At 45.8% G+C, this 23,174-nt stretch overlaps 1 protein-coding gene across 1 annotated transcript; it reads left to right on the top strand.

The window, feature by feature from the left end:
* The first annotated feature begins 398 nt into the window (after positions 1–398).
* On the top strand, positions 399–21,178 carry F11R (F11 receptor). The gene is made up of 10 exons (XM_065883335.1): positions 399–515; positions 18,621–18,689; positions 18,856–18,963; positions 19,152–19,298; positions 19,590–19,792; positions 19,968–20,070; positions 20,209–20,316; positions 20,546–20,558; positions 20,866–20,914; positions 21,051–21,178. Exons 1-10 carry the CDS (start codon positions 452–454, stop codon positions 21,084–21,086), a joined length of 900 nt encoding a protein of 299 aa, XP_065739407.1. The 5' UTR covers positions 399–451; the 3' UTR covers positions 21,087–21,178.
* Positions 21,179–23,174: the final 1,996 nt, after the last annotated feature.

Raw genomic sequence — 23,174 nt, 5'->3', positions numbered from 1 at the left:
TCCCACAGTACGACTACCTTCCCTACCACCTCCTTTAAGGTATTCCTCTAATCTTCCAGCTCCAACTCAAAACCTAGCCAGTCAGAAAGTCCCTACTTCAGGAACGCCGCCCAATCACAGTGTCCTCACCTGCAGAAGGTGAGGTCTGGGTCTCCTTACGCGACAGTCTCCTGGCCCAATCAGAGGCGGCTTGGTCTTGGAAAGGCGCCAGTCAGCCCTAGAGGGGAGTAGTGGGCGGAGTTGCACCTGGCGACGGTGAATCACTCAGTGGAGCGGCGGCTTCTTCCACCAATCGGAATGTGCAGAGGCGGGGCGTCGACCAATCGGGCGTGAAGGGAAGGGCTGGGCTGGGTTCAACCTGGCGGCTGGAGTTTAGTCCCCGCGCTCCTGTTGGGCGAAGCTGTGTCTGTTCCCGGGCTCCGGCGACTACTGTCGTATCGGGATCTTGATCATGTTGGGGACGAAGGCGAAAGTCGGGAGGAAACAGTTGCTTCTCTTCACATCGATGATCCTGTGTAAGTTCCTGGAGCTTTTGGAGGAATCTGTGGGTCTGGTCAGAGGTTGGAGGGAGACGCTCCCCACACCTCTTGTCCGCGGGAGGGGAGGGGTTCAGAAACCAGTCCGCCTCACCCTCCTAGTCCTCTTTCCGCCCCTGGCTCGTCCCTCTTCTTTCCCGTCCCCTTTACCCTGGTGAGTGGCTGGCTCCCCTCCCCCACACTGCTGAATAATGACCCCTCCTCTTACATCCCCCGGGAGGGAGCTGCCTTTCCGCACGTTCACCAGAAATAACGGGGAGAGGTTGGTTCCCCTTTCCTTCAACCTCACTTACTGGTGAGGGCCGGTGGGCGCGAGGGCCCTGCCCAGCCGGGATTACACACCTGGGAAGGGGGCCATCCTGCCCCTCCAACACGCATCCAACATCCGAGAACAACCCGAGAGAAGTCGGAAGCCTCTCGTACCCTGACTCCCTTGGCCCCTGGATGCTCTGCTACTTAAGGGTCCTCAGAGAAAATCTAATGGAGGTGGGGTGGGGCGGAAGTTTCTTTCCCTGGCTGTTGCTGAAGGGTTTCTTTAGCTTTCCCCGGATTTTTGGGTTGCCATTGTTGCTCTGGGAAAAGTGTCTAGGTGCAAAATCTGGGAAAAAAAAAAAAAAAAAAGGAAATAAAATTGAAACCTAAAATTTCTCAGAACACGGCATTCAAAGTTCCTTTCTAGAAAAACTACTTCCAGAGTCCTTAATAAATGTTGTTGACTGAGTGACTATTCGCAGGGGGAGGTCCTGGCTTTTGGTTGGCTGGTTCCTTCTCAGAGCCAGAACTCTGCCCTCCCCCCTGGCCTTGTTTGAGAGTTTTTGTTTCCTTTGTAAACTCCCTTTCCTGTGGAACAATGAGACTCACTTGTTGGGGCAGGCCTCCGTCTATAGATATGCTTGTGCCCGGCTGAGTGTGTGGTTTGTGCCTTAGTCTACCTGTGTCAGCACCTGCACACTTGTCTGATTCTTGAGTGTCTGTGTGTGTGCTTCTGTGGATAGTTGTGTCAATAGGGGATCTGTAAGGTTCTCCATTTCCCCCTCAACATCCATGTTTTAGGAAATAAAAGAAATGAACAATTATGATCAGTATTAGCAGTTATAAGGTAATTTCACTTTGCTTAGTTTGAAGGGTGTCTTAAGGCAGATGAATTGACTACTCCTTTGTCCCTTATCACAAAAACATTAACATTTGGGGTGGACGGGACTAGTGACAAGTCGAATCCTCTCCCTATTGTACAGATAAGGAAACAGGTACAAAGAGGGGAAATGACTTTTCCAGATTGACAAAAGGACCTGGGACTGGAACCAAAGTCTCCTGACTGACTTCTCCTTTTCCCACTCCTGGCTCCAGCATCTCAGGCACCCTGTGGCACGGGAACCAGGATATCAAAACATCAGTTTGGGATACTGCTCCAGAGTCCACTATCTTACCTACCTTTTTCAATTTTTCTTTCCCACTAGATTCTTTCTTTTCTCACTTCTCCCTTTCATTCTATTCCTCCATTTCCCCCTTTTCTTCAGTTTCCATTCTTTTCCTCCCCAAGATTCTTCCCCATTTACTTCTGTCTGTATCTTAGAACTGCTAGTGACACCCATGGTCATTTTTTGGTTCTGTGTGGTAGTCAGTACTAAACACTTTGCCAACACTTGTGCTGTACCAGTACTCCCCACCCCCAACCTAGAAGTTTCTGAGTTAGTAACTGTTTGTGACAGTATTTGTCAGGCTTATAAACTTCCTAGAGCTGCATCCTTCTCCCCTTCCCTTTTTCTTTTCTCTCCCCCTCATTTTCTATAATAATCACATACTGACACTGAAAGAGTTGTGATACCACCCGTCTGAGCTTGGGAGTGTCCTCTAGTCTGTTCAGGGAATCAAGAAACAGTGGTTTAGAGGGAGCTTGAGATGATGTTGTATTAGCTTGATAGGACAGTGGATCCTAGAAAGTTAACAAGTCCAGGAGATGGAGGAACTGACCTTGTCACATGTAAATAGGGCTAGACCTGGGGGGAGCAATTTGGTTAGTACAATGAGGATGGAGATAGCAGCAAGGCCATCCCACCTGGGTTCTGGCTTGGCTTTCTGCCTTATTTGTGATCTTAGGCTAGTAACTCAGTCTTTTCATCTGTAAAACGGGAGTAATAATACTTGTCCTAATCTTGTCCTGAGGATCAACTGGGATAATAGCTACATTACATATACATGAAATGATTATTATCAGGCAGCTTTAATCCCCTTTGGATTTTGTGAGGATGAAAGGATGCTGCCTATAGTAGAGCAGGTCAAAGGAAGCAGGGAGAGACGCTGCTAGATTCCAAAAGGCGAGAGTGAAAAAGTAGGGGCTTTCTTGGGTGTCTAGTCTGTCTTCTGCCCTTGGGATACTGGAAGCATACGTAGGATTCCTGCATGTTCTCCCTCCTCCCTCCAGGGCTGCTCCTCATGTGGGCTCTGCCATCTGGGAGGAAGAAGAAAGGATCAAGCAAAGGTCCAACCCCAGCCTGGGGAACCTAGTGGAGAGGAAGGCCTGAGCCTACTGAGACAGGGCTGGAGACTAAACACTGGGAGAACTGGGCCTGGGAAAAGTAAAGCTGGTGACAGAGAGTACTAGTGTCCCTCCCCGTAGAGAGCCTGTGCTTAGAAAAGTTTCCAGCTATCTCCCAGGCAGGAAGAGGCATTTCTGCTTAGCAGGGTGGTGTGTGCATAGGATGACTTTTTGGTGTAACTGCAGAGGAGAAAGAGGAAACCTAGGTTGGAATCCTGGTGTTTGCACACACACCTCTTACTTCATGTAGTGTCCCCACTGAAACATTCCAGGAGGGAGGAACTGCTGCCCTGTGTCTGGGTCAGTCTGTGAGTCCCGGTGTTTCTTTTGTATTGATGTTTCTGCCTTTCTAGTTTTGCTGTTCAGGGTTAGATTTACCTCAAACTGTAGATTGGTGAGTCACTCCTCCTTTCCCCTCTCTCTACTGGGGGGTTGAAATTACTCCCAGGAAAGAATCGTTCCCTCGAAACCAGAACCTAGAAACTAGTGACACAGCAAGTTGGAACTAGGAAGTGAGTGGTAGTGGAATTCCAGTGTCTTAGTCTTTCCCTCCTGGCTCCAGAACACTTTTCACTCTGTGATATTTCTCTTCAGTTTCTTTGTGATCTGGGCTTGCCTGGAGTCTCCAACCCAGTTTTGGCTTAGGGTGGAGCTGCTGTAATTAAAAAAACAAAGTTTATTTATTTATTTTTTTTTGCGGTATGCGGGCCTCTCACTGTCGTGGCCTCTCCCATTGCGGAGCACAGGCTCAGCGGTCATGGCTCACGGGCCCAGCCGCTCCGCGGCATGTGGGATCTTCCCGGACCGGGGCACGAACCCGTGTCCCCTGCATCGGCAGGCAGACTCGCAACCACTGCGCCACCAGGGAAGCCCCAAAGTTTATTTATTTAGAAGAGGTTAATACATTAGTGTGGTACGAGAATCAAAATGATATAAAAGAGTGGGGTTATCACTCCCACCCTGTTCCTGTTCACTCCATATCTCCCCTACTTTCCTATACATCTTTCCAGTGTTTTGTTATACAAATATCAGTATATATAAATATATATTTCTTTCTTTTCCTTTTTCTTACACAAAAAGAGGCACACTATATTCATTGTATCTCATCCTGTGTCTTGTTTATTTCATTTAATATACCCTGGAGATCTTTTCATATTGGTGGTGTGGCCTTGGCCATTAGAATATTCCACCCCTCCCCCGCCCTCCTCCCCAAGTCCTCTGGGTCAAGGGGCATCTGTTCTGCCGACTCAGAAGTGGCTGACACTCCTGATCAAAGACAGATTTAAAAGCTATATACATTTTATGTGAGAGATTAGGAAATGATGGGGCTTGTTTTTCACATCTGTTAGCATTGAGGAAAGACCTTGGGGAATCTCTAAACTCAGACCTGCTTCCTCTAGAGGTTCAGGGAAGATCTGGATGCCACTTGTCAAACGTAATTGTGGAAGAGGTTTCAGTGTTGTCAGGGGGTTGTGAGATGTAATGTGAGTGGATACATACTGGAGTTTTCCAGGCATTGAAAACTCAGAGTTCATCTGCCTGGGACTCCCTGATAAGCAGAGTTTCTGTCTAAAGTCTGCCTGGTGTCATTTGTTTTACAATGTGTAGGACAGGAGGAAGCAGCTGGTTGGCAGGAAGTTTGATGCCAGGCCCCCTGGAGTGAGCCCCGGGCAGGCAGGCAGAGCCTTCCCTTGTAATGGGGAGATGGGTGGGGGAGGAGAGCTGAGCAGGTAGAACTGGAAATTCTGCTGAGAGAGGGCAGGAGGGAGCAATGGCGTGAAAGCTCTCCTGTCCTACACTGCCACCACCACTTTCCACCATCCTCAGAGGGCCTTGCCAGTTGAACGACGTTACTGAAAGTACAGCCAAGCCTGGCTGTTTAGACTTAGCCCAGCCTGTTTTTGGGCTCACAGAGCCTTCCTCTTGCCCACGCATTCCTTATCTGTCCCACCCCAACCCCCAGGAGTGACTTCAGTCTCTACAGGGTGAGCGGTGGGAAGGAAAGTGCAAACTGGGGGTGGTAGCCCTGGGTCCGAGTTCTAATTGTATTGCAATGTCAAATTCATTTGTTAATCCAATAAACATTGGTGTTTACTATGTTATGAGCACTGTGCTAGAGATTAGGGATAAAAAATGAACAACATCTGCTATCAAGAAGCTCTGAGGGGAGTCAGGTATTGTAACAATTAGCCCACGTTAGGTAAACTGTGAACACACTGTAGCTGGGGGCTTTCTAAGGCTTTGGCTTATCTTCCCTATTCCGAGGCTCTAGCTCCCTTACAGTGGGAGTGTCCTATGAGGCTCATCTGTGTAGAGGGGAAATTTGGATGAATTCTTAGAGAAAACCAGAGACTGGCTTCGCTGGCTGGCTGGCTACCCTCCTTTTCCTTCCTTTGTTTGTTTGTTTTTAAATGGATCAAAACAAACTCATTGCACGAAAACAACTTAAGGAAAATTCTAATAATTAACAGGATGCCTAGAGAAAACAAAGATTTCTTAGTAAAGCAGCAGAAGGAAGTAGCTTTTCTGTTGTGGGTTTGACGTGCATGTACAAGGGAGGGTTGTTGGTGGGTTCTGTCAGATGTCTGGATGCCTCCACCCTCTGTGACCACCTTCTCATCACAGCATTGCTTCAAAGCAGCAAAACACAGTGCTAGAACGGGGGAGGATACAAACATAATTTGGCTTCTCTGATCTCAAGGAACTACAGACATATATTGACTAAGTAGAATACAGAGCACCGTGCGTCAGGGGCTGTCGTCGAAGCACGAAATGTTTGGGGAGCATAGAAGGAAAGAGTTACTTTTTTAAATGATAAATTTTTTATTAAGAAATAATAGATGTTCAATGTGGAATAATGGGAAAACAGGGATATAGAGAAAGTAAAATCACATGTCATCCGATTATCTAGAGATAAACACTGATGGCTGGTTTTATTCTAGTCTTTCCACTATGAAAATATGTGTGGTAGAGATGGCCTGTGCAAAATATATCAGAAAAAATAAAATGGCCGTTTGGTGTCACTGACTTTTCCTTAAGTCTTGGCTCTGTGGGCAGAAATTGATTAGGGTCACACCAGCTCAACAGAAATCCATAGACATCAATGTTTAAACCAAACTGTGTACTAATGCTACTTTGAGCTGTGGCCGGTTTGTCAGATTATGTAGGAATTACAGTGGGAAAAAACAAAACTGTGTTATAGATCCCTTCTCATTTAGATTATTAGTTAATGACTGAATACTAGTTTTAAATGAGGTAGGTGACTACGTTCTATGACAGAGAGGATAGGAACATCTATGTGCCCTGGTATGGTGGTAGCATGTCCTGACTGTATTTTTTTTTTTTTTTTTAAGCAAAGTACACTTTAAACAAAATCCCTTCTATAGTATTCTACTGTATGGCTATCCTGTAATTAACTGTTCACCTTTTGTTGAGCGTTTAGGGTTTTTTTTTCTTTGCTCTACGAAATACATTAAATTGTCCTTGAACATACATCTTTAAGCTTACCTTTAATTATTTTATTTTCTTAGGCTATATTCCTAGAAGTTGGAGAGAGATTAATTTTGATTGGGGGAAGGCGTGATGCATCAAGGGACACTGGAACAGGGTCTTGAAGTGTGAATGGTGTTTCCTTGCTGCTCTGCTGAAGACGCTGTGTAGTGCAGTAGTTTTGGAGACTCAGAGTTAGGCAGACTTGGGTTAAGATTCCCACCTTGTTGTTTGCAGCTGTGTGATTTGGGGCAACTGTGCTAAGCCTCAATGTTCTCATCTATAAAATGGGATGATAACAATAGTACTTGTCTTCCCAGGGTTTTTGTTTTTTTCTTTTTTTCCCTCCTCACAGGGTTTTTAATGAGACAATGCATGTACTCTAATTTCTTCCTGCCCTTTTTCTCTCCCTGGAATTTATCAGACTCACAGACAGAATCTTGATAGTGTAATAGTCTATTTCTTACTCATCTGTTACTTCATTTCACCTTTAAAGTCTTATTTAATCACTCTGTGCTTCCTGGTGTGTCAGTATTTGGGTATTTCCTGTTATTCTTTATCATCCTTCCTTTCTTTTTGCCTTTGTTTTTGCCTCTCCTTTCCTGCTTTGTTTTATTTTCCTTTGCTTCTTGTGATCTTTATTTTTTTCCCCTTTTTATTCCCCTTCCCACTCTTTTTTCTTTAAATTAAAACACTTAATACATACTTGTTTATTACACAAATGTAGAACATAGAAGAGAAAAGCTGCCTGTATCCTCATCTCTCAGATAATCTGCACTGTCAAGTGTTTGGAGTCTATTCTTAGAGATTCCTTTATGTGTATATTCGGGTTATTTTTATTATTTGTAAAACTAGGGTCATGTTCTACATATTGTTTTTACATTTTGGACATATTTCTATGCCTGAACAAATTGATTTACCTTGACCTTTGCGATGGCAATATGGTTATTTTTATTTGTTTTTGTTTTACATAGTTGTGTAATGTATCATATCATGGAGCCAGATTACCTGGGTTAGAATCCTAGCTCTGCCTCCTACTAGCTTTGTGAACTTGAGCAAATTACTTCAGTTCTGTGCCCCGATTAACTCACATGTAAGATGGGAGCAATAATAATATTTATTTCATAGCATTATTACAAGGCTTAAATGAATTAAACCTATAAAGGGCTCAGAAGAGTATCTGGTACATAGTATTCAAGAAATGTTAGTTGATGGGGCTTCCTGGTGGCGCAGTGGTTGAGAGTCCGCCTGCCGATGCAGGGGACACGGGTTCGCGGGAGGATCCCACATGCCGCCGAGCGGCTGGGCCCGTGAGCCATGGCCGCTGAGCCTGCGCGTCCGGAGCCTGTGGTCCGCAACGGGAGAGGCCACAACAGTGAGAGGCCTGCGTACCGCAAAAAAAAAAAAAAGAAAAAAGAAATATTAGCTGCTATTATTTTATTCATGCTATTATTTTATTCATTTGGTCATGCTCAGTAACATGTGTCTAGAATTTGGATATAATTAATTAAAAGTATAGGACAAACCTTGCAGAAGTCTTCAAGAATTCTGTTGATTTTTTAAAAATTATTTTATTGAGGTATATTTTGCATACAACATTATTTTAGTTTCAGGTGTACAACATAATAATATAATATTTATAGTTATTGAAGAATGATCGCCACAATAAATATACATCTATCACCATACATGATTACAGAATTATTTTCCTTGTGATGAGAACTTTTAAGGTCTACTCTCTTAGCAACTTTTAAATATGCAATACAATATTATTCACTATACTCACCGTGCTGCCCATTACATCTCCATGACTTATCTATTTTTTTTTGTTTTGTTGTTTTTTTTTTTTTTTGAGGTACGCGGGCCTCTCACTGCTGTGGCCTCTCCCGTTGCGGAGCACAGGCTCCGGACGTGCAGGCTCAGCGGCCATGGCTCACGCGCCCAGCCGCTCCGCGGCATGTGGGATCTTCCCGGGCCGGGGCACGAACCCGTGTCCCCTGCATCGGCAGGCGGACTCTCAACCACTGCGCCACCAGGGAAGCCCGGGAAGCCCCGACTTATCTATTTTATAACTGGAAATTAGTACCTTTTGATCGTCTTCACCCATTTCGCCTCCCAACCCCCCACTCCTCACCTCTGGCAATCACCCAATCTGTTTTCTGTATCTGTAAGCTTGGGGTTTTTTTTGTTTCTTTGTTTTTGATCCCACATATAAGTGAGATCCTGTGGTATTGGACTTCCTCTGTTTGACTTAATTCACTTAGCATAATGCCCTTAAGGTCCAACCCTGTTGTCACAAATGGCAAGATTTCATTCTTCTTTATGGCTGAATGATATTCCATTGTATATATATGTGTGTGTGTGTGTGTGTGTATATATATATATATATATATATATATATACACACCACATCTTTATCCATTCATCTATTGATGGACACTCAAGATATTTCCCTATTTTGGCTGTTGTAAGTAAAACTGCAGTGAACAGGGGGCTGCATGTAGCATTTTGAGTTAGTGTTTTCATTTTCTTTGGATAAATACTACCCATAAGTGGAATTGCTGGATCATATGATAGTTCTATATTTAACTTTGTAAGGACCCTCCATACTGTCTTCTACAGTGGTTGTATCCATTTACATTCCCACCAACATGAGCTTTGCATGAGGGTTCCCTTTTCTCCACATCCTCACCAACAATTATTATTTCTTGTCTTTCTTTTTTTATTTTTTGGCCGTGCTGTGCATCATGGGATCTTAGTTCTCTGACCAGGGATCGAAGCCGTGCCCCCTGCGGTGGAAGCACGGAGCTCTAACCACTGGACCACCAGGGAATTCCCTATTTCTTGTCTTTTTGATAATAGCCATTCTAACAGGTGTGAGGTGATATCTCATTGTGGTTTTGATTTGCATTTCCCTGATAATTAATGATGTTGAGCATCTTTTCATGTACCTATTGGCCATCTGTATGTCATCTTTGGGAAAATGTCTATGCAGATCCTCTGACATTTTTAAAACAGATTGTTTAGGTTTTTTTGCTATTGAATTGTATGAGTTCTTTACACATTTTGGATATTAAACCTTTGTCAGATAAGTGAGTTGCAAATATTTTCTCCTATTCTCTAGGTTACCTTTTCATTTTGTTGGTGATTTCCTTTGCTGTGCAGAATATTGATTCTTTCACTGTGCATACTTGAGTCAAGGTTGTAGTGGCTGGAGATTCAACCAGAATGTCCACAGCTGATGCCCAATTTAAACCTTTGTGTTGGTCTGCTTGGGATGCCATGACAAAATACCAAAGACTGGGTGGCTTGAACAATACTAATTTATTTTCTCACAGTTCTGGAGCCCAGAAGTCCAAGATCATGGTGCTGGAGGGATGGTTTCCTCTGAAGCCTCTCCTTGGCTTACAATGGCAGCCCTCTTGCTGCCTCTTCACATGGTCATCCCCTCTATGCATGAGCACCCTTGGTGTCTCTGTAGAAGGACACCAATCAGATTGGATTAGGACATGTCCTAAGGTCCTCACTGTAACTTAATTACATCATTAAAGGGCTTGTCTCCAAATGCAGTCACTTTCAGAAGTATTGGGGGTTAGGGCTTTCATATATGAATTTTGAGGGAATACAATTCAATCTGTAAAAACCATGAACCATTTTGAAGATTCTGCAGAAAGAGCAGTGATCTAGCCAGGTGTCTCCTTGGGTTGCTCTTGTGATCATAAAAGAAATGGGGGTGTTGTAAATGGATTCTCATCTTTTCCCCATTTCCCCCCTCCGCCCATTTTAGACCTTGCATTAGAAGGTCTAAAATGTGTTCAGACCTTGCATTGGCTCTGCACACTTCTACTGGTTGTAAGAAACCAGACTCTACTGTTGTGCATGCAGACACCTACAGACACACTGCAGCCCAGGTGCAGAAATGAGGCCCTTTTGCAAAATGGCAGGTGGAAAGCACTCATGTGCAGAGAACTTTAATTCTGTTTCATAACTATGAAGCAAATTAAAAACACTTAATTCTTAAATTGTGAAGCTAAATTTAAAAAAAGATTAACAGAACGCTCTTTGTTTTTCTTCTGAGAACTAAACATTTTAAAAAAAAAAAAAACACTGATGCTAGTAATAAAATACTTTAAAGATTGGGTTTGAATCAAGTTTGTTTTTTCTTCTTCTTTTTAAAAATATTTATTTATTTTGGTTGTGCCGAGTCTTAGTTATGACATGGGGACTTCTTGCTTGTGGCATGCAGACTTCTTAGTTGCAGCATGCAGACTCTCAGCTGCGGCACGCATGCGAGATCTAGTTCCCCGACCAGGGATCGAACCCAGGCCCCCTGCACTGGGAGCGTGGAGTCTTACCCACTGGACCACCAGGGAAGTCCCAAGTTTATTTTTTCTTTATTTGGGTGTAGCGCATCTGCCAATTTGAAAAATGGGCTTATCTTTGTAGATAAACCTTAACAAGTAGATGTTACAATGAATGGTCTGCTCTGACCTAATTTGTTAAGGCTCTATGTTGTTCAATGTCAGTTTGTACCAGGCATTATGCTAAGTGCTGAGAACTCAGAATGAGAGATTGACACATTATCCCTGCTCCTTTGGTAGTTTACTGCCTGATAAGGGAGAGATATAGGCGCATAGATGATGTCATTATAATGTGGGAAGTGCTTTGACAGTGTTTTGCATGGGGTAGTGGAAGCCTAGGAAAGAGACCTTAACTTGTCTGTGGTGAGGATTGGGGGTGGGGTAAGTCATTTCCCGCAAAGTAATGTGTTTGAATACCTGCTGACCAGGTGGAGAAAGAGGGGACAGGGTGTTCCGTATAACAGGAATAGCATAAGCAAAGGCAGAGGTTGTGAAACTGCACGTCTTTGCTGGGAATTGTAAGTAGTTTTGTATTGCTGGAGGGTAAATTGCAAGAATAGGGAGCGTGGTGAAGACGATAAACTTATCACCGGGTCGGTTGGTGCTAGAACTCCTGCCTGGCTGAAGAATTTGGATTTTATCTTACAGGTAATGTGGAATCATTGGAAGCTTGAAGCAAGTGTTAGATTTGCACGTTTTAGAAGGCTGTATAGTGTAGCCCAGTCTCTGGAATTGGACTGCCTTGATTTGACGCTGTACCACCACTTAACTGCTCTGGGCCTCAGTTTCCCCATGTAGAAAACAGAGGTGATAATAACAGTATCACCCACCTCCTAAGGTTGTTGTAGGAATTAAATCCATGTGATGTGCTTATAGCAGTGCCTGGCATATAATATAGTAAGTGCTCAATAAATGTCAACTCTTTCTCTAGCAGTGAGGTGGAGGGAGGGATGTGAGTGGGTCAAAATTAAACAAGGCAGAGAAACCTATAGAGAGACCAAATGCAATTCTTCAGATGGCGGTGGTACTAAAAAGTGGCAGTGGGTCTGTGGAGAGGAGGGGCCAAGTTTGAGGGAGATTTGGGAGATGACATTTGTAATGCTTGGTGTTGGACTAGAGTGAAGGAAAGATGGTGATGACTTAAAAGGTTCTAGAGTGAGTGACCAAGTAAATGGTGATAGCACCAACTTGGAGAGAGGAGGGGAAGCGAGAGGTAGTGGGAAATGATGAGCAGTGTGAGATTGCAGGAGGGGGTGTGTGAAGTCCAAGTAGAACCGTCAGGAGGCACAGCCATAGGAGTCTGCAGCTCAGGCAAAAGGTAGTATCTGGAGCTGGCCATACACTGGTGTAGAGGAATGTTGTGTATTTGAGATTTCCTAGAGAGAATATGGAGAGGAGAAAGGGCACGGCATGCAATGCTGGGGATGACTAATATCAAGGGATGGACAGAGGAAGAAGCAAAGTTCAAGGAGGTGAATAAGATAACCCTGAGGTGGGGGGAGGACCAGAAGGGCTGAACGCAGAAACCCAGGGGGTGGAGTGGCTTGAGGAGGCAAGTGCTTAGTAGGGTCAAACATCTCACAAAGGCCACAGGAGGTAACTGAAAAAGCAAATACTGGATATTTTTAATTATAAAACTACTTTAATGTTTTGGAAATTGGGATGCGACTTACAGCCCATGTACATATTTAATATCATGTTCCCCCAAGAAGCTATTATTAAATTGATGTTATATCTTATAATCAGGGTATCTTAGAATTGAGGAATACGATTGGTGACCTTAGTAAAATCCATTTTAATTTCAAAGTGAGAGCCAAAGACGTATTGCAGTAGGTTGAGCAGTGAATGTGTATGTTGGGCTGGAAACAGTGTGTGTAGACTACTTCTTTAAGAAGTTTAGAGAGAAAGGGAGGAAAGGATTGTCACTAGAGAGGGGTGTAAGATTGAGTGAAGGTTTTCTGTAAATGAAAGGGCCAAAAAGTCTATTTTTTTTTTGTCTTTGTGTACAGTCTTTATTTGTTGAAATACCATTAGATTTTTCCTCAGGACAAGAGCAAAGATCATCCCCTGCAGAAACTTTGGAACTATGTACAGAACTTTACAGAACAGAGGACAACACTTTAGCTGAAGCCTGCCTGCTGACCAGAAAAGGGTGTTCTGAGTGAACTCAGCAAAGAAAAGGAAATCAAGCAGGGAAAGAAAGGTGCCCATCTGAATCAAACTTCAGCTGCCATCAGGGCAAGTCTTGTGATGGTCACAGATTGGAAGCTCTGTTTATGGAAGGTTCGAGTACAGCACAGGGGTTCCATGTATCTTTACGGCTACAACCCAGGCTGAGGTGCCATTCAGTCAATGTCACTCAAATTCCTGGCCAGCCAAACTCCGGCAGCAAAGAGTCCCAAATTAAGGATCAAGTTCCTCTGGAAGAGGCTTCCCTGGTGGCCCAGTGGTTAAGAATCCGCCTGCCAATGCACGGGACACAGGTTCAAACCCTGGTCTGGGAAGAGCCCACCTGCTGTGGAGCAACTAAGCCCGTGCGCCACAGCTACTGAGCCTGTGCTCTAGAGCCCACGAGCCACAACTACTGAGCCCACATGCCACAACTACTGAAGCCTGTGCACCTAGAGCCCGTGCTCCACAACAAGAGAAAAGTTCCTCCAGAAGTCAATTCTATCGGTGGCAAAGCGGTAGACTCCCCGAAGCTAGTCTCCCACGTTGTCTGGAATTTCAGGAGCTTCATTTGCCGAGCCCACAGTGGTCATGCCAGCCCCACTGGAAGTGATAGCAGCACCTTCGCGCTCCACAAGACCTCTCACCACGCACCTTCCAAAAAATCTGTTGATGCCTTTGACTTTGTAGTTTTTCTTGTTGTGAACGTGGAGTAAATTAAACATCACGATGGAAAAGGTGAAATTTCCTTCTGTTTTTGTTTACCATGTTAACTAGTAGGACATTGGTATGTACAGTATGCCAAGTATAGGTCCAAGGTTAAGTGCAAAAGGGAGGTCGTGATGAGGTAAGGGAACATATAAAATAGATGAGGAGAATGGGTGGGGAAATTGTGGGTGTTGTGAGAGAAAACCCTCAGCTCTGCTGCTCTATACATGATGGTTCTAGAAAAGAGTTTTTTTTTTATTATAAATTATTTATTTATGTATTTTGGCTGCATTGGGTCTTCGTTGCTGCACTTGGGCTTTCTTTAGTTGTGGCGAGAGGGGTCTACTCTACCTTGCGGTGCACAGGTGGCTTCTCTTGTTGCAGAGCACGGGCTGTAGAGCGCAGGCTCAGTAGTTGTGGCACATGGGCTTAGTTTCTCTGCGGCATGTGGGATCTTCCCGGCCCAGAGCTCAAACCCAGGTCCTCTGCATTGGCAGGTGGATTCTTTTTTTTTTCAGTACGCGGGCCTCTCACTGTTGTGGCCTTTCCCGTTGTGGAGCACAGGCTCTGGACGCGCAGGCCCAGCGGCCATGGCTCACGGGCCCAGCCGCTCCGCGGCACATGGGATCCTCCCGGACCGGGGCACGAACCCGCGTACCCTGCATCGGCAGGCGGACTCTCAACCACTGCGCCACCAGGGAAGCTCTAGAAAAGAGTCAGTCTTTCCAAGGCAATTACAGTGATAGAGGAGAGATGGTTTAGTGGGCTGGAATGTAAGCATTTTTCTGGCAGTATTTATATATATTTATATGTCTTACTGAAGAAAACTTTGAAGTCAGAAAAAGAAGTATGTACAGAAGGACCTATGGGCCGATGATGATAATAATAAGACAGACATAATACTTATTTGGTGCTTCCTGTTGGTCAGACACTCTTGTAAGCACTTTATTTGTATTAGCTTGTTTAACTCTCAACAGCAGCCCTTTGACATAGAAACTTTTATTATCCCCATTTTACAAGTGGGCAAACTGAGGTTCAAAGTGACTAAGTGGCTTGCCTGGGTCACACAGATTATAAGTAACAGAGCTGGGATTTGAATGCAGGCAGTCTGGATCCAGAGGCTTGTTCAGGAACAAGAAGGGGAACGTGGATCAGGATGTCTGAGGTGTCCTGGGGTCACTAGGAAGGAAGGACATGGTGGGGAGGCTGAACTTGACTCATGGTGTGAGATGCAGTCACAGGAGAGTTTTGAGTATTGCAGTCAGGCCACAGGCAGACATCAACAGTCCTGCATCAGAGGAAGGTGGGAAGGCCCTGAGGTGAAGGGCCCTGTATTTTAAGCAAGAGGAGAGAAGCCTGGACTAGGTAATAGCAGTCAGAATTAATGAGAAGGGGAAGATGCCAGTTGCCCAATATGTTTGCATATATATGTGGTGATGTCATTCCTGCACATGTTTTAGATCTGATAATCTGAGAGGACTCAAAAAAGAACTTCAGGGCTTCCGTGGTGGCGCAGTGGTTGAGAGTCTGCCTGCCAATGCAGGGGACACGGGTTCGAGCCCTGGTCTGGGAGGATCCCACATGCCGCGGAGCAACTAGGCCCGTGAGCCACAACTACTGAGGCTGTGCGTCTGGAGCCTGTGCACCGCAATGAAGAGTGTCCCCCGCTTGCCACAACTAGAGAAAGCCCTCGCACAGAAATGAAAACCCAACACAGCAAAAATAAATAAATTAATTAATAAACTACTACTTCTGACATCTTCTTTAAAAAAAAAAAAAAAACTTCAGCTGAAGTTAGAAGTGAGGCAGAAACAATCATCAAATTCATAGGCTGTGATTTATTTATTTATTTTCTTTTGGGCGGCCCTTTATTTCAAAGGCTAGTTTTTAGTTTAATTACAAGCTGTTCTTCGTTTGGGTGGTGTCATAGGTTGGGTTCTTGGGAAACTGACTCTGAGATGTCAATTATTGTACCAAGACATTTATTAGGGAGTGTTCATGGGATCCACACCTATGGAAGCAGGACTGGGCAGAGGAAAAAGTTGAGTTGCATTGTAGTCCCAACAAGGCCTCAGCTTACTGCACAGGGGCCTTTGAAGCAGAAATAGCCCTTCATGTTGTCCCAAGGTGGGGAGTTGGGGAGATAGAGATGGGACTTTATATGTGTCCTCCCTCCCTGTTTTTTTGTCCCACGTGGCACATTGGATCTTAGTTCCCCAACCAGGGATCGAACCCGAGCCCCCAGCAGTAGAAGCACGCATGGAGTCTTAACCACCGAACCACCAGGGAAGTTTCCAAAAGTCAGTTCTTGCTGGTTCCTTTTTTTTTTTTTTGGCCGCGGAACTTGCTCGATCTCAGTTCCCTGGCCAGGTATTGAACCTTGGCCACGGCAATGAAAGCCCAGAATCCTAACCACTAGGTCACCAGGGAACTACCCCCCCTCTCATTGATCAGGCATTGGATGCCTGTGCCCTGACCCTGTTGCTGCCTGGTAGGAGGCATGGCCCTGGGCAAGGCAGTGTTCTGGGTATCCTCAGAGAGGGCTGATGGCTGCAGGCCTTCTTCTGGCAGCAGTCCCAGCAGCTGAGACAAAAAGTCCTTCATTCCTGAAGAGAGATCTGGTTTGCACATCTCGGTGTACATCACAGGTAGCAAATTGTAAAATTTGAGAATCTTAAAAAAACAAAGTTCCCATCATCAAAGCAGAGAAAGTTGACTTGGGCAAAAAATCAAAGCATTTAATTGTCAGCGTTCTTGATGAGAGCTAGAGACTTCCATGTCCTCAGTTTTCAATTTAGTAAAGACTATTTGGGTTAATTTCTGTATCTGTTATTACATCTGATTATAGATTTGACTTTGAAATATAATGCCAAATATACAGATACAAAGTAATATGATTAGAAATAATTTCTAGATAAAATGGACCTGACTTTTAAAAGAATCATATTTTAGTACATAGTTTGCCTCCATTACACTAGGGGCTTTTCTGAAAAGCAGCATGGTGTATAAAAGTATGCTATAATAAGGGAAAAAAAGAGGTATAGGAGAGACCTGTATGCTAATCTCAGCTCTGCCATTTCCTAGCTATGAAAACTTGGATCAGCCACTTAATCTTTTATTTTATTTATTTATTTATGTAAGTAGGTATGTATGTATGTATGGCTGTGTTGGGTCTTCACTGCTGCCTGTGGGCTTTTCTCTAATTGCGGCGATCTGGGGCTCGTCTTTGTTGCGGTGTGGGGGCTTCTCTTCTTGCGGAGCACAGGCTGTAGGCGCGCAGGCTTCAGTAGTTGTGGCACGCAGGCTCAGTAGTTGTGGCTCGTGGGCTTAGTTGCTGCACGGCATGTGGGATCTTCCCACACCAGGGCTCGAACCCATGTCCCCTGCATTGGCAAGTGGATTCTTAACCACTGCGCCATCAGGGAAGCCCCCCACTTAATATTTCAGGTTTAAAAAAAAGAAAGAAAGAAAGAAAGAAACAAGAAAAAGAAAATGAACCTAAAGGATTTCAGAGAACATCTAGTTCAAACCCATCGTGTTTCAGATAAGAAAAGGGAGGTTCAGGGTCAAGAGACCATATTCAGTTACTTGGGTAATTTAATAATGAAAAAGTACACTTGCATTTATCTAAAGAAGACAGGACTTTGACTTAAAGCTATAAATAAAGCATCGTTCATGAGTTTGAGCTTTGAAAACATGAATGAGAGTAATTGTGTATGTACAGGTTGGTAACTATATCACACCATCCTAGAATCCTCTGGCACTGGTGCTTATTTTGGGATGTGTGGGCCCCTCCTGTGAGCCCTGCTGCCTCTCTCCCACCATGTTATTTAATTAGCCTTGCCTCTCCTCACCTCCTCTCTCCACCTCCACCACACACCACATTTTCCTTCTCTTCTCCATTGGGCAGAAGGAGATTCTAATGAGATGATCTGAGCCCACTTCTGGTCCAGAACCCTCTGTGTGATCTTAAGCACATTTCTTTACTTTAGTTCCTCATGTAACACTGGGATGATAATATTTGTCCTGCTGATCTGTCATGCTTGTTTCAAGGATCAAATGATATAATTGTATGTGAAAACACTTTAAAAAGCACAAAAGGCCCTACAAATGTATTATTATTATTATCCTATTATTGCTCCTCCCTTTCTTCCCTCCTTTGCCTCCAGCTTTGCTGGCTTCCTGCCAGGATTGTCTGACAAGTGACTGCAATTATTTGCTGAGAAGCTTTCTCTGAACCATGAAATGTCATTTAGAAAGCTGCTCTTGGACTAGGAGGAATCTGATTAGATTATTGGGAGTCACAGAGGGAAATTTTTTTTTTTTTTTTTTTTTTGCGGTACACGGGCCTCTCACTGTTGTGGCCTTTCCCGTTGTGGAGCACAGGCTCCGGACGCGCAGGCTCAGCGGCCATGGCTCACGGGCCCAGCCGCTCCGCGGCATGTGGGATCTTCCCAGACCGGGGCACGAACCCGCGTCCCCTGCATCGGCAGGCGGACTCTCGCCCACTGCGCCACCAGGGAAGCCCAGGGAAAAATTTTTTTAAATAAAGAAATTGCATTAGAAGGAAATCTTTTATTTCCATTGATTAAAACAAGTATTAGCCTGCAATTATAGCAAAAAGCATTTTTAAAAGATATTTAGAATATTGGTGAGAAAGTGTGAGATCCGAGAGGCACGTGAATCTCTTGAATCCCTTGACCTTGGAATCTCAGCATGGAGAGTCCCAGCCCTAGATGCCCATCAGCTGGGACTGCTCTTCCCTCTCCACAGCATTCCTCTGTCCACTCCTGATGGACCCACCTCTCTTCTTCTTTTCAGGCTCACTGGCATTGGGCAGGGGTGCAGTGCAAACTTCTGAACCAGTAGTCCAAGTTGCTGAGAATAAACGTGAGTTGGGAGGGGCTGTGGAGGGTGGCGGGAGTTGGAGGGAAGAGAGGTAAGCCGGTGCAGACCCCTGGGGAACATCCAGCCCAGACTGTGGTTTGGGGCCATTTCCCCAGCTTCTCCATTTACTGCTGTTTCTTCCTCCCACTCACTTTGATCCTGTCTGCAGCTGCCAAGTTGTCCTGCTCCTACTCCGGCTTCTCCTCTCCCCGCGTGGAGTGGAAGTTTGCCCATGGCGACATCACCAGCCTCGTTTGCTATAACAACAAGATCACAGGTGAGTCGCTCCACCTCCTTGTGGCTGCCTAGGTTGCAGGGGGCACACCCTGGGGCTGAAGTCCCCAGGGCCTTCCCGTCGCCTTTCCTGGGGGAAGAAGAGAGCCCCCCCTGTGCCTTGGGTGCCACCGTCACCAGCTTCTCTTAGCTTTCCAGCTCACTCTGCCCCTGCTTCCTCTGTCCTGGTAGCTTCCTATGAGGACCGAGTTACTTTTTCGGACAGTGGCATCACCTTCCATTCTGTGACCCGGAAAGACACGGGGATGTACACTTGTATGGTCTCTGAAGAAGGCGGCAACACCTATGGGGAAGTCACTGTCCAGCTCATTGTGCTTGGTACGTGCCACAGGTCTTCTGTGTGGGCTTGCAATCAATTGCTTCCCTAAACCCTTAGCAGGCTCTGCTAAGCTTTGGAGCTCGCTGATGGTGAAAATGCTCATGGCGGTGGGGCTGGGGAGGGGGGTGTTCAGAGTCCTGGTGCTGTCAGAGAAGAACGAGCCCCTGGTTAGGGGAAACTAAGGGCATAGTAAGGAAGGAAGGCTAGAGCTGATGGATGGGAGTGTCATGCTACTTGGCCTTCAGGCAGCCCTCCTGCTCTTGTGACAAGTACCTTCTCTCCCTCCCCAGTGCCTCCATCCAAGCCTACAATCAGTGTCCCCGCCTCTGCTACCATCGGGACCCGAGTGGTGCTGACCTGCTCAGAGACAGACGGTTCCCCACCTTCTGAATACTTTTGGTTCAAGGATGGGGTACTGATGCCTACGGAACCCAAGAACAACCGTGCTTTCAGCAACTCTTCCTATAGCCTGAACCATAAGACAGGGGAGCTGGTACGGACGGGGTCAGGGTAAAAGATGTGTATGAGGGGGTCGCAGGGTTATAGAACCCCCAAAAGTGGGGAAGAAGGGCAAGCAAGAAGGTAACCTTGGCATTGGGATCAGGAGACATAAAAGACAGGTACTTGGCTTCTTCAAGCAGGAAGCCAATTCGTCTTCTGCCCTCCAGATCTTTGACCCCGTGTCGGCCTCTGATGCTGGAGATTATACTTGTGAGGCGCAGAATGGGTATGGGTCACCCATGAAGTCAGACACTGTGCACATGGATGCTGGTGAGTGAGGGCGTGGCTGGGGCTTTAGCTCAGACCCCAGGGTGGGGTTTGGGGCCTGCTTTCCATCCTGGCTTTGGCAATGTTGGCAATACCATGAACGAGCTTTCAGGTGCCTGACCTCTCATTTGTGTCCCATAGTGGAGCTGAATGTAGGGGGCATCGTGGCAGCTGTCCTTGTAACACTCATTCTCCTTGGAGTCTTGATTTTTGGCATCTGGTTCGCCTATAACCGAGGCTACTTTGACAGTAGGTATTTGACCTCAGAGACTCTCCTTTGTATCATCCCCATTTCAGGGCCTGGTTCTTGGGTGCCACCTGAGTTCTGACCTGATACTGAGCCCCGTGTGTGTTGGGGTTACCTCCCAGGGAGCACCGGTCACCTGTATCTCAGGGCCACACGCTAGGTCCCCCATCTTCCTGCACCATGCTGTCTTCTACCCTGCTGACACTCATGGTCCCATTTCTTGTCTTTCAGGAGCAAAGAAAGGGTGAGTGAGCTGCTGTCCTAGAGCTCTCTAAGGTTGAGTACATGGATGTATATGGTTTGAAGCTGAGATATTCCCCGGGGGAAGGGGTTGGAGGGGAAGGCAACTAGCCTGGTAGGGAAAAAACATCTGGATTTCTAGCCCTATCCACTATGGTCCTGTGCTTGTCCTTTCTCCCTGCACCCAAACCTCCCTACCGAGAACTCTGTGCTCGCGTTAAGTTCTCAGTCCTGGCCTCTAAAGTTAACAAGCAGAGGTTAAGGAGAGGGACTAGGGGACTGAGTGTCTCCATCTTCTGACTTGTCCGTAGGACCTCGAATAAGAAGGTGATTTACAGCCAGCCCACTGCTCGAAGAGATGTGAGTATGCCTGCCCTGGGATCGGGAGGCCCTCCTGGCTGGAGTGAGGGGTTTCCAGACTGTGTTTATATGTATTCAGGGGATTATCAGCTAAAGAAGACTGTAGAGAGTTGACTCGAATGTTTTATTTCTCCAGGGGGAATTCAGACAGACCTCATCATTCTTGGTGTGACCCTGGTCCAGCTCATCTCCCGTCCTCTGTGCTTGCCTTACTCAGGTGCTACCAGACTCTGGCCCCTGATGTCTGTAGTTTCACGGGATGCCTTATTTGTCTTCTAGCCCCCACAGGGGCCCTCACTTTTATCTTACTTAGGATGTGTTTTTTAAATAATGTCTGCCATGTTCACCTTCTACCTTCCTGCCTCCCTTCCTTTCCCACCACTGCTGAGTGGCCTGGGACTTGTTTAACGCTCTTTTCCCCCATCCCCCATCCCTACGAGGGATCAGACAGAAGTCCTGACTGATGCCTGCTTAGTTCCCTTCCAAGTAGACTGCGAGGGTGGCGGGGCACTCACTGCCTCCTGCTTGCAGCGGTCCTCACATAGGGAGGGATCTGGAGCTTGGTTCCTTGGTGCTTTCTTGCCGTACTGAGGACCGGTACCAGCTGTTCTAGAGTGGGGACTGGAGACTGGAGAAGCTGAAATGGTTTGGTGACGACGTCAAGTCTCTTCTGCCTCTGCAGCCCACTTTCTTCTGTCTTCCCGCTGGAAGTGCCATGGGATCCTCCTGCACCGTCCCCTTTCTGAACACAAGCAGACTGACAGCAACTATGTCTGTAGAGAAAACAAGAGCTTTGGTTGTGGAGATCATAGCAAGCTTTCAGGGCACATGGAGCAGAAGAGTTTTTAAACCACTGATCTACAGAAAAGAAAGCTGGAGCTGGTAGCTCAAGCCATCACCCTTCCCTTGGCTGGAACAACTGGACCCACACTTTTAAGATGTGTCTGCAGGGTTGTGGGAATTTGTGTAGTAGTCAGCTCTGCTGAGCACGTGTGTGTGTGTGTGTGTGTGTGTGTGTGTGTGTGTGTGTGGTATCAATTCTATACTGAAATTGAGTGTGTGTTGGAGGGCTTCTTAGCTCTTTGGTGAGATTGTACTGTGGGAATGGGAGAAATGAAATACCTAGGCTCCTTCTTAGTAGTACAAACAAGAAAATCCCCGAAGCCCTGCTTCCTAGCAACCTGGGCTGGTCCCTAGCTCACTGTCCTACCCCTTCCTGGTTCCTGCCTTCAAGGCAGACGTTGGACCCTCATTTCCAGAGTCCTCTTGTGGCAGGAGAAGGGCACCCCGGGTGAAGTGATGGTGTACTCTGGGTTCTACTTGGTCTGATCCACCCAGTGAGAGGAGAAATGCCCACCCTGCCACCTCTGTCAGCCAGATGCACTAATATACTTCCCTGAGGCTACAGGAAAAGCAGCTCCAGAGCCTGAGGCAGGATTCCTCAAATCATTTTCAGAATCACTTCTTTAGTAGTAGTTCAAAGTAGTCCTACTTCTCTATTTAGGGGGTAGGTGTAAGGAGAGCAGGAGCGAGCAGGGTAGTCCTGCCCACCATCTTGACCCTTCTTTGCCCTTAAATCTGTTTCTCCCTCTACCCCAGCAGCCCCAGTCTATTTATTAACTAGCAAGAGGGCAGATAAGGGGTCTCCTAGGATTGATTTTGCTAATTTCTGTGGAGGATACTGAACACCACTTTGCCACGTTCTGTTCCCTCATCTGACAATCCATCACAGAACTGAGTTTTCTTTTCATCAAGGATCCAGAAGGAAAAACAAAAACCAAATCGTATCGTCACGCACCAATAAAAAATAAGCTTTCCAGATGGAAATAGAATCTAATTAGGCAATAAAAGTAGAGATTGTGAAACGGTTCAGTAAGAATGAGGTTTTTGAAGTATGTTTCAGTTTTGTGTCATTGCTGGGGGACAGGGTGGGAGGGATGTGGAGAAAAGGCCACAGGGAAGCAGAGGTGAATCATTGTGCCTGCAAGCCTGAAGCAAATGGCTCTTCACTCCCTAGGTCACGACTTGTGAGGAGTATAAGTCAGTTATTTACCAGCCTTGGACTTTACCGCTCCAGCTTACAACAGTCCCTTGAGTTGGAAAACACCTCGTCTGCTTTCATTTTAGAATGTTACAACTAATTTTTGTAATAAATGTTTATTTTTCACATTGAGTTTGTTTAAGTCCTGAAGTTTTAGCTTAAAAGAATTGGGACCCCCAAAGTGACGAACATTCAAAAATCTTACCTGTAGTCTTTTTT

Source organism: Phocoena phocoena, chromosome 1 (assembly GCF_963924675.1).
Source record: "Phocoena phocoena chromosome 1, mPhoPho1.1, whole genome shotgun sequence".
Lineage (NCBI taxonomy): Eukaryota > Metazoa > Chordata > Mammalia > Artiodactyla > Phocoenidae > Phocoena > Phocoena phocoena.
This window is presented reverse-complemented; position numbering and strand designations above follow the sequence as displayed.